We start from the raw sequence: 11114 nt of genomic DNA on the forward strand, positions 1-11114 counted from the left end.
AACCCCACAAGTGTTTATTGGCCAGGTTGGCACAATAAACTACCTCATCGATTACAGGGTTTGTTAGGAAAGCTAGCAGGCGATGGCTCAGGCAAAAAATGCTCAAGATACAGTTCTATCAGGATAGGCTCCGCCAATAAATGCCCAGAAGGCATACAACTCTGCTGTGAGCTTGAACCCAAGGGTGCCCCAGCTCCATGAATCAGCAAGTCCAGCTCCCCCCGTTGAGGTCCCAGAGCGAGTCCACTCCATAAGCCAGCCTCCTGCCCCAAAGGCTTCAGCTCCATTTGCTCTGTAGGCCAGGAAGTCCACTGCCCTCTGCTCTGGCTCCTGGTTCGGCTGCTGATGCTCCTGTCATCAAAGTTGTCTTCACAATGAATCCTGCTAACAGACACAAACGTATCCGATCAGTGTCTTCCCCCACCTTCACCAACCCGGACCCATCAGGAAAAGGTTGTTGGGTGGGAGTCAGAGAGACTAGAAGAGCCTCAAGAAATAATTCCCTGCCCTGTGTGCTTCTCGTCCAGCTCCCGCTCCCGCTCCCGCTCCCGTTCCCGCTCCTGCACCAGCTCTACCTCCAGCTCCAGAGCCAGCTCCCACACCAGCTCCAGAAACACAGCCAGCTCCAGATCCAGTGTTGGAGCCAGAGCCGGATCTCGAGTTGGAGCCTGCTCCCGCACTCCCTCCTGCACCAGCTCCAGAGGCATCTCCACCTCTCCTACCAGCTCCCACTCCACCCCCAGCTCCGGAGCTAGAACCAGCACCAGCTTCAGCACCGGAGCCTGCCTGCTCCTCCCCCGGGATGACGGAGAACGGGCTGAGTGAGGAGAAGCCGAACCTGCTGGCCTTCCCTCCAGAGCTGGTGGCAGAGCAGTTCACACTGATGGATGCGGTGAGCGGCTGGGGCTGCCCCAGGATAGCCGTTCCCTGATCTCGGGGGTCCAGATCGCCTCCCCCTTCCCCGCTTACCGGTTGTGTGACCTGGGTGGTTCTGGTGCGTGAGGCAGCATCAAGAGGAGGCGGGGTGGGCCCTTGGCTCACCCTCCCACCCCTGGCCAGGCCTCGCCAGGCTCTGCGTGTCAAGCCACCTGATGGCTTAGAGACCCTCTGGCTCACACTCAAGCAAGGCCCCTAGTTATGGTCCCATGGGGAGACTGGTGGAGGGTGCTGCCTGTGGCCCTGTACCAGTCGGAAGAGGAGCGGAGTGAATCTCCCTCTCCTCCCTCCATCATTGGGTCCTGGGCGCCCTCATGTGGGGTTCCCTCAATGGACAAAGAGCAAAACCCAGAGACCCCAGCAAGGCTCAGCTCACTGGACTCCCCCACTCCATGCACTGGCAGGACTGGGGCCAGCAGGCCCAATGACATTCCCGTCTGTCCTCCCTAGGAGCTGTTCAAGAAGGTGGTGCCCTATCACTGCCTGGGCTCCATCTGGTCCCAGAGGGACAAGAAGGGCAAGGAGCACCTGGCTCCCACCATCCGGGCCACTGTCACCCAGTTCAACAGCGTGGCCAACTGCGTTATCACCACCTGCCTCGGGGACCGAAACATGAAGGCTCCGGACCGGGCCAGGGTGGTGGAGCACTGGATCGAGGTGGCCAGGGTATGCCACGAGATGCCCGCTTAGTGTGGGCCAGCCCCTGGGCTTGGACCTGCTGCAGGGTCAGCCAGGCGCTGCTGCCGCAGTCCTGCTGGGGGCTCCCACCGAACCTCCAGCTGCCTGGTCAGCAGATGATCCCAAACTGATCCCAGGCTGCAGATTCCAACCCCACTGCTGCTTGAGGTGCCATCCAGCCCACCCGGGCTCACAGTGACCCTGTGTACAGTCCCCGTGAATGCCATCCTCCCAGGACCAAACTGGCTGCCGTTGAGTCAGTTCCGACTCACAGTGACCCTGTAGGAGAGAGTGGAACAATCCCTATGGGTTTCCAAGACTCACTTTTTATGGGAGCAGAGAGCCCCATCTCTCTCCCTCCAAGGACTGGTGGTTTTGAACTGCTGACCTTGTGATTTACAACATAGTGCATAGCCCCCTACGCCACCAGGGCTCCCTGATTCCTTCCTTCCCAGACCACACTCTCTGCCAGTGAGTTGGCTCTGCCTCCTAGTGACCCTTTAGGACAGGAACGACTCCTGTAGGTTTCCGAGATTGTTCATTCTTGAAGGGAGTAGAAAGCCCGGTCTTTCTCCCTCAGAGAGGCTGGTGGTTTCGAACTTCTGACCTTGAGGTTAGCAGCCCAATGTGTAACTGCTACATCACCAGGGGCTTAACTTCTCCTCCCAGAAAATGTAGACCAAAACTCGAAATCAAAAAGACCAGGCTTACTGGTTGGCAAGAGCCTGGGGGAGCCCACAAGACTGTGACCCTTAGTCACCCACCAGTGGGCCCCTTGTCAACCAAACAACAGACAGGTCTGTAGTGGAGGGCTAGCATGAGGGAGGTCTACACACCTTAGGAGAAGCCACCCCGTAAGACCAAAGGAACAAAATTCTGGAAGGGTGGGAGAGGAGGAGGGCTAGAGGCCAGAGACCCAGGGAGGAAGTTGGCTAAGTGAAGCGACATGAAACAAAATGTGCCCCAATGGGCGGCTGGGAAATGCACCAGCTCTGCAGGCCTGGCACCAGTTCACAATAACAAATTGGAAATAAAATCTGGCCCCCTGAGCATGTCACCCTTTGGATGCAAGCTGTACCCTCCAGGGCTCCTGGGTCTGCCTGACCCCAGAGGGGAGTTGCCAGCTGACCAGGAGGAAGCTGGGGCAGCCAGCCCTCATTCAGCTCATTCCCCTCCCAAACCCAAACCACACTCTCTCCCTGCCGGCAAGTCCATGGCCACTCACCACGACCCTCGGGCAGGGCAGGGCAGGGCAGGACTGCTGCGTGTGGGTTTCCTAGCCCGCGACTCCACCTGTCCCTCCTCCTTCCCCAGGAGTGTCGAATCCTCAAAAACTTTTCCTCGCTCCACGCTGTCCTTTCCGCGCTGCAGAGCAACTCCATCCACCGGCTGAAGAAGACCTGGGAAGACGTTTCCAGGTGGGAAAGGGACCTCCCCACTGGTGGGAGGCAGCCAGGCCCCCTGTGGGGAAGGCTGGGACAGCCGGGCCAGGTCACCAAATCGCCACCTGACCTTGGGCCCAGGGTCCTGCCTTCGGCCTTGGTTTCCAGACAGGTGCAGGCTTGGCCAAAAGATATGCAAGGTTTCCACTTCACCCAATGGAAACGAGGCTGCTTTGAGCTGAGCTGCCCAGCTGGGTTGGAAATGGGCCTGGGGTGGAGTGCCCTCCTCCCCAGCCCCATGCCACCCCGGAGGCCCCAAAGGGACCTGTGTCCAGGCCCTGCACCTGAACTTGAAGACTTGTACTCACTCTCCCTCTCTCTGCCCGCCCGCAGGGAAAGCGTCCGAATCTTTCAGAAGCTCTCCGAGATCTTCTCCGACGAGAACAACTACTCCCTGAGCCGGGAGTTGCTCATCAAGGTACCGAGAGGCCGGGGGGAGAGGCGGGAGACTGGGCCGGTGCCGCTTGTTCACTTGTCCCCCAAAGTCTCTTTGAAAACGGCCCGGCCTTGTTTGACTGGACTCGGAGGGAGAGGGTTGGGTCCATAGGCAGATGGGGTCCGTTTGGGGCCAGGCTGGAGGATCTGGTAATCGGTTACCATAGCAACGGCTAGGCTGTCCCTGGAGATGGACATCACAGCAGCAGCCATGTGCCAGCCCCTCTTGTCCTGGCTGAGCTGCCCCCAGGCTATTGGGTGGGTTGGATTTGGGGTGGGGGTGCAGAGGGCCATTGAGGTCCTTCCTTCTCTATAGCACCCCTGCTGCTGCTCTTTGTCATCCAAGGAGGGGTCCCCACGGGGCAGGTGGTCAAAGGGGCTGCCCAGCCTGAATTCTGCCACCCCTCCCTCCCTCAGCAGGCACTGCCCAGCCTCATCCCACCACCTCACTAGCAGACAAACCCACACTGCCCTGTGCCCCACCTCCCCCAAACCCCACACCACTGCCATGGGGTCAGTGCCCCTCATGGCACCCTATAGGTCAGGGCAGAGTGTCCCCTGTGAGTTTCCAATACTGTCACTCTGGACAGGAGTAGACAGTCCCATCTTTGTCCTGAGGAGCGGCTGGTGGTTTCAAACCGCTGGTGTAGACTGCAGTCCAGGGCATAACCGCAGCGCCTCCAGGGCTCCTACCACACAGAGAAGACAAAAGAGCCCACCGGGGCCCCCACCAGAGCCCTCATGGGGATGGGAACTGTTCTTGCAGGGGCGCTTCCTAGAGGGTGCTGGCACGGTGAAGCCTTAGGTGTGGTCTCAGGTCCAGCCTGGGGCAGGGACCCCAGAGGGGCCAGGCCTCCCCAAGAGGCAGGTCAGTAGGGGCGGGGCCTCAGTCTAAGAGGGAGGAGCTGGCCCTGTTCCTTATGGGGAAAATCGGTCATGTAGTGATCACCTTGCCCACCCCACCCCCTGGGATGAGGTTCAGGGCAGAGAAGGAACTGGAGAGAGTGAGTGAGGACGGCGAGAACACAGACAGGGCTCTGTGCGTCCCAGTCCCAGATGACCAAGCACAGGCCGGGGCCCCTCAGACATACTGGGAATGACCACAGGGCCTGTTGCACCCCGCTGACCCATGCCAGGCATCTAAGACGCAAGGTCAGGGCTGATGGGGAAGGGGTAAGGGGAGGGGAGCCTCACTGACCTCCCCCCGACCCTGCAGGAGGGCACCTCCAAGTTCGCTACGCTGGAGATGAACCCCAGAAGGGCTCAGAAGCGGCAGAGGGAGTTGGTGAGTGGGAGACGGGGTTGGCATGGGCAGTGGGCTGCCCTCCCATCCGCCCCTCTTATTCCTGCCCATCTCCTGTGGCCACAGTGCCTGAAACGCCTCCCACAGGCTAGACCTCCCCTGGTGCCGGGTGGGGGGCCAGTTCTTGACCAGCTAGCAGGGCAGGGTGTGCAAGGACTGAGGGCCAGGGCCTGCAAGAGCCGGGCTCAAGGTGTATTGGGACTGCGGAGGGGCCCAGGAGATACAACCATGTGGATGCGCCCAGGGTTGGCCTCGGGAGGTGACTGCTGTGTGCTCATCCCACCTTGATGTCACAGGGCGTCATCCAGGGCACTGTCCCCTACCTCGGCACCTTCCTCACTGACCTGGTGATGCTGGACACGGCGATGAAGGATTATCTGTATGTGAGTGAGCTGGGGGCCGGGGAGCGGGGAGTCAGAGGGGGTGGGCCCCTATACTGAGCTCTTGATCGCTCAGCACTTGGCGTGGGGTCCTTGTGAGCTGAAGCTGTCCTGCCTATCTGACTAATGAGTAAACAGATGCTTGGCAGAAGCCACCAGTCCTGGTGCCCTGGGCAGGAAGCTGCGAAATGGCCTGCCTGCCAAGGAGCCCTGTTGACAGAGTGCATTACCCACTGGGCTGTTCACCCCAAGGTCAGCGGCTCAAAACCACCAGCCATTCCTCGGGAGAAAGATGAGGCTTCCTGTCCCGGCAGAGAGTTCAGTCTCAGAGCCCCCCAGGGGCAGTTCTAGGGGACCCGTAGGGATTCGCCCAGCAAGGAGACGACACAGTGTTGCCTGGGCTTTGAAAGGCGAGGACACATCCCTGCCAGGGGCTGGGGGTCCTGCTAATGGTGGGAAGTTGACTCCTTCATGGTCAGGCAGCAGGTGAGTTACCAAGTAGGCTCTTCCTGCCGAAGGCTGCTGCAGACTCTAGCTTTCCGAGTCTCCTGCCCCTTGAGCCCAGGAAAACCCAGCCGAGAGCCAAGCCCGGGATACAAAGGAGCTTCCGAAGGTTTGGGAAAATAGCAAAAGTTCAAACTGAACCGACTGCCACTGAGTTGATTCCTACTCATGTGAGCCTGAGTAGACCTACAGAGAAGTGCTCCTGTGGGTTTCCGAGACCATGAACTCTCCTTCCTTGAAATGATTTCACTAGCGTAGAATTCATTATCTATACAATGCAATCGTTTATTTTTATTAAGGAAAAATGTACAGTTGTCGCTAGAGACTGTAACTGTCTGTATATCTATCTTCTATCTGAGACTGTAACTCTTTATGGGCGTACAAAACCTTATCTTAGTCCCATGGAGCCAGCCTTGCGGTTAGCAGCCCAGTGTGTAACCTGCCAGGCTACCAGGGCTCCTGGAAAAATTCCAGGCCCTTCCCATTCTATCGCCCCACGAACGTTGTGAAGCCCTTTTGGAGGGACAGTGCAGTGGGTGCGGGACACTGGGGGTGCCCTGGGGGACCCTTTCTGATGGTGATGGTGGTCTGCCTTCCAGGGCAGGATGATCAACTTCGAGAAGAGGAGGAAGGTAAGCCGCGGTCTCCCCTGTCTGCAGGCGGTGGGGGGAGATGGGCTGGACGCAGCCCTTCTGGCCTCCTTCCGGTCATTCCAGAGAAGGGATGAAACTGAAGCCTGGCCTTGGAATCCAGGGCAGCTTCCTGCAGGAGGGGCTGTTGGAGCTGGCCTGGTGCGGGGTGGGTAGCTCGATAGAAGGGGATCCAAAGCTTGCTCCCGAGGCCCCTCAGCACCCTGTCCTGCCCTGCCCTTCGCTCCCGCTGCAGGAATTCGAAGTGATCGCCCAGATCAAGCTGCTCCAGTCGGCCTGCAACAATTACAGCATCGCCCCAGAGGAGCACTTTGTGGCCTGGTTCCGGGCCATGGAGCGGCTCAGCGAGGCCGAGAGGTAAGGCCAACCCAGGCCGTCGGCAGCAGGCAGGCGTGAGCGTCCCCTAGCGGCCAGCGCCAGAACCTCCAGCCAGGGCCCCTGCAGGCCGACCTGAGCCTTACGGCTGCCACTCTGTCCCGCAGCTACAGTCTGTCCTGTGAACTGGAAGCCCCCTCGGAGTCAGCCAGCAACACCCTCAAGGCCAAGAAGAACACGGCCATCGTCAAGCGTTGGAGCGAGTGAGTGGTGGGCAGGGGAGAACTGGGGGTGGGGGGGCAGGGACAGGAACCCCTCACCTCACCCGTGGGCCTCGGCTTCCCTTCTATGAAATGGGGTGGTGCTACCTGGCTCCCTGTGGGGGCCTGTTCCTGAGTGAGAGCCGGCGAGGGTGGGCAGTAAATCAGCCCCTCCTTCCAGCCGGCAAGCCCCAAGCACGGAGCTCAGCACCAGCAGCAGTTGCCACTCCAAGTCCTGCGACCAGCTCAAGTGTGGGCCTTACCTCAGCAGTGGGGACGCTGCGGACGTGCTCAGCGTGCACTCCGCCGGCTCCTCCAGCTCCGACGTTGAGGAGATCAACATGAGCTTTGTCCCGGAGTCCCCTGACTGCCAGGAGAAGAAGGTGACTGCCTGCCCCAGCCCCCTCTGCTCCCTGGGCCAGCAGCTTCTAGAAGCTTCCCCACCCCAACCTGGACACCACCCCTCGGTGCCCCCACAGGGGCCGGGGCTCCCACTCATCTCGCTGTCCCCTCAGTTCTGGGAGTCGGCCTCCCAGTCGTCCCCAGAGACGTCCGGCATCAGCTCCGCCTCCAGCAGCACCTCGTCCTCCTCGGCCTCCACCACGCCAGTGGCCTCCACGCGCACCCACAAGCGCTCCGTGTCTGGGGCCTGCAGCTACAGCTCCTCACTGCCCCTCTACAACCAGCAGGTGGGCGACTGCTGCATCATCCGCGTCAGCCTCGACGTGGACAACGGCAACATGTACAAGAGCATCGTGGTGAGTGAGCCGGCATGCCAGCTCCCCGGGGCCCAGGCTGGGCAGACCTGGCAAGCTCTGCAGCTGGAGCAGCAGGGAGACCAGAGGTCAAGGGGCAAGACCGAGGCCAGAGAAGTGTGTTGGGCTGAGTCCCATCAGGCCCTATGGGCTTTCACCAGAGTAAGAGGGTGTGGGCAGGGGGAGTTCAGCATAGAGAGGCAGCTGATGACCTTCGGTTTCCCTGTGGGGAGGGTGGAGCTGGTACCCAGAGAGGGGAGGCGGCGGTGGAGGGAAAACCCCTGCTGTACAGTGTAGTCTCTGAGGTGGGGCAGTGATCAGGTTGTGGACGTCACTGGCCCCATCACACACCATCCTGCATTGTGTGCATCACTGCCGGAGCTAGCCAGCCGTCAGTGAGCGGTCATTTGTAGGACCCTTGTTCTAAGCCTTGTCTACTCCCTGGATCCTGGACCCAGCACCCATCCACACCCTCTGGGGTCTGTGAGTCTGTGCTCCGTGCAGGGTTGGCTCCCAGCAGTCCCGGGGGCTGTACACTCCATCTCTCGCTCCTCCCTTCAGGTGACCAGCCAGGACAAGGCCCCCACCGTGATCCGCAAGGCCATGGACAAACACAACCTGGACGAGGACGAGCCGGACGACTATGAGCTGGTGCAGGTCATCTCGGAGGATCGCAGTGAGTCAGGGCGGGAGGGCGGCGGTGGGCTCAGAACACACCAGCCACCACCAGGCTAGCAGCAGGAGGCACCAGGCACACACATAGACCCGCCCTAGGGCAACTCCGAGACTTGGCGTCTCCTGGCCCACCCTGCCACGCGCCCTTCCCTGGGCATGAGCCAGGCAGTGAGAAACCGAGTGCGAGGGACACTCTGTTCTGGGAGGTGGGCAGAAGGGCGGACCTCGAGGCTCCTTTCCTTCAGGGGTGCCCATGGCCAAGACAGAGACGTGGGTGAATCTTGGAGACTCCTGACCTACAGGCTGGAGCACGAGCTATGTTAGCACCCCTGCGTTCCTGATACTGACAGCCAGCAGGGTCTCCTTGCTCTCCTTAGAGGCTCAGGATCTGAAAACTGGGAAAGGGAATGAATGGAAAGGAACCAGCACACGGGCAGCCTGGGCTCTGAGCCCTCCGGCCCGCTGTCTTGCCCAGAGTGGGGAGAAATCGGCTAGCAGGTCAATCCACATGGTCCCTGGGGGCACATAGTCTGTGTGGGCACCGCAAGAGTCCGCGGTCACCCCTTGCCATCACTGTATTTTCTTTTGGGTGAGCTGATCACCCAGCCATTAGACTCAGACCCACCGCGTGGCATCTACTCCGCTCTCAGAAGCCCTATAGGGAAAAGTAGGGCTGCTCTCTGGGGTTTCCCAAGCTGTAGATCTGGAGAGAGGCAGGCAGCCTCGACTTGCTCCCAAGGAGCAGCTGGTAGCTTTGAACAGCCGCATGCTACTCCCAGCCATTAACCCAATTGGGAGTGTCACCCACAGGCCCGCGAAGTGGTTTTCTGAACCTTACAGCATGTTGGCTAGACGAACTGTGTGGACCTCTGCAGGCTCATCCTGCTGGGGGTTGTGGAGCTCCGTGGAGGTGCAGATTCGTGTCTTTCATCAACTCGGGGAAGCGGTTGTCCTTCATTTCTGCAACTCTTCTGTCTGCCTCTTTCTCTCTCACTTTCTGGGAGTTCCGTAGCGCGTGTATTGATCTGCTTGATGGGGTCCCTCGGAGTTGCTCTTTAAGCAAAAGTCCTTAGGTTTAAGCAGCACCTACACAGGAAGCTCTGATTTTAGAACCCTGGGCGGTCCTGGAGCTGGGCAGGAGGTCTCCAGTCTCTGGCTACAGCCTGCCTGGCAATCAGCAGCGATGTGGAGACCCCCCCACTCTGGCCCCAGCCTCCTCTGTGCACACTGACTGTCTTTCTGCCTCTCCCCGACCAGAGCTGAAGATCCCGGACAACGCCAACGTGTTCTATGCCATGAACTCGACCGCCAACTATGACTTTGTTCTGAAGAAGCGGACTTTCAGCAAGGGGGTAAAGGTCAAGCACGGGGCCAGCTCAACCCTTCCACGCATGAAACAGAAAGGACTCAAGATGGCCAAGGGCATCTTCTAACCAGCCTCTGGCACCGGCCAGCCTCAGGGCCACTCTCTCCAGGGCCTGGCTGGCCAGGTAGGGAAGCACGTACAGACTAGAGGGGCGCAGGCCAGGCAGGCACCTCCCTCCGAGCCTGCCAGCCAAGGCCACCCCGGACTCCAGTTTCACCGCCGAACCTCTCCTGCCACCGGGCATGATGCCTGCCAGTCTCCAGGCTGATCCGGACCCCGTGGACCACTCCCTGCCTTAGGTGCCTTCTGCTCTCTGGGAACCAGATGACTAGCCAGCCTTCGCCACGGAGCGCTGCCAATGGGTATGGTGCTCTGGCCCGCCGCTGGGCACTGCCCTCTTTACACGTCCCTCACACCCTCATGGGTGCGGGTCACTGCCACCTGGGCCCACGGGCACCCCGGAGCACCCACTCACTCACCGCATCCGACCACTGCAGTTCTCTCCAGGTGCCCCAGGGCACTGCCTGTGACCTTCCCAGGGGGGCTGGCCCCGCCCACCGCCACCCTCGCCTTTGCCAGGCTGCACCAAAGAGTCCGCGTCGGGGCCATTGAGAGTGAGTCCCCAGCATGCACTGCTTCCGGGCCCAAGGCCACACAGCGCGGGGGAGAGGGCGGCCTTGGGGGAGAGGTAGGAGGGAGGGGGGAATGAATATTTGTATAAAGGCAAAAACAAAACAAATGTTTACCGACTGGGGAGGGGCAATATTTATTTGTTGTAAATAGCAAATACTAGACTTGAATATTATATTAAATTCCCGTTTCTACTACAGCCCGGGAGTAGCAGTTTGGTTTCGGTTCATCTCCACGTCCAGACCCTGGCCGGCCAGCGGGGCTATGGTGTGTGAGGGCAAAGTTTACTGCCTTGCTTTCCCATGGAGCCAGGCCCAGGCTGGCGGAAGGCTCGGTTTCTCCAGGGGTCTGGGCAGCTGAGAGAAGCCCAGCAGGAGGAACATTTATTTCCTCCCATTAGCTGCCAGCATACCAATGTGGTGACGCAGTGAGCTGGCTCGTTCCACTGTTAACCACAAGGTTAGTAGTTCAAGTCCATCAGGTGCTCTGTGAAAGACAGGTGAGACTGTCTGCTCCCATTAAGATTTACAGCCTCAGAACTCCCAAGGGGCAGTTCTACTCTGTCCTTTAGGGTCCCTGAGCATCAGAATGGACTCTGGCAGTGAGTTTTGGAGTGTCCCCAAGGTGCGACATTACTGCATCGTGAAGGCACCGTTCGGCCAAGAGGGCAGTGACAGCTACCCAGATAAGACCATGTGCCGTGTCTGCCACCTGGGTCCACCTCCATCTTTGACGGGGTCTGCTCCTTACACCCAAGACTCCTTGACCAAGCCAGGAAGTGCAGG

The 11114-nt window shown here is 59.8% G+C and overlaps 1 protein-coding gene across 5 annotated transcripts in view; it reads left to right on the forward strand.

Annotated features, from left to right (window-relative positions):
• RALGDS (ral guanine nucleotide dissociation stimulator) overlaps positions 1-10536 on the forward strand; it is a 43724-nt gene extending 33188 nt beyond the window's left edge. For 2 of the 5 annotated variants that reach the window (XM_075560572.1, XM_075560573.1), the window contains exons 6-18: positions 528-892; positions 1387-1602; positions 2929-3032; positions 3390-3474; positions 4708-4776; positions 5091-5177; positions 6278-6310; positions 6564-6685; positions 6811-6906; positions 7085-7286; positions 7419-7661; positions 8220-8334; positions 9591-10535. In XM_075560572.1, coding sequence (XP_075416687.1) covers positions 528-892; positions 1387-1602; positions 2929-3032; positions 3390-3474; positions 4708-4776; positions 5091-5177; positions 6278-6310; positions 6564-6685; positions 6811-6906; positions 7085-7286; positions 7419-7661; positions 8220-8334; positions 9591-9766 — 1913 coding nt within the window. In that variant the 3' untranslated portion in view covers positions 9767-10535. Of the gene's footprint in view, positions 1-527; positions 893-1386; positions 1603-2928; positions 3033-3389; positions 3475-4707; positions 4777-5090; positions 5178-6277; positions 6311-6563; positions 6686-6810; positions 6907-7084; positions 7662-8219; positions 8335-9590 lie in introns of all 5 variants that reach the window. The other 3 variants (XM_075560571.1, XM_075560568.1, XM_075560570.1) reach the window with 2 other exon arrangements.
• Positions 10537-11114: the final 578 nt, after the last annotated feature.

Source organism: Tenrec ecaudatus, chromosome 10, assembly GCF_050624435.1.
Source record: "Tenrec ecaudatus isolate mTenEca1 chromosome 10, mTenEca1.hap1, whole genome shotgun sequence".
Taxonomy (NCBI): Eukaryota; Metazoa; Chordata; class Mammalia; order Afrosoricida; family Tenrecidae; genus Tenrec; species Tenrec ecaudatus.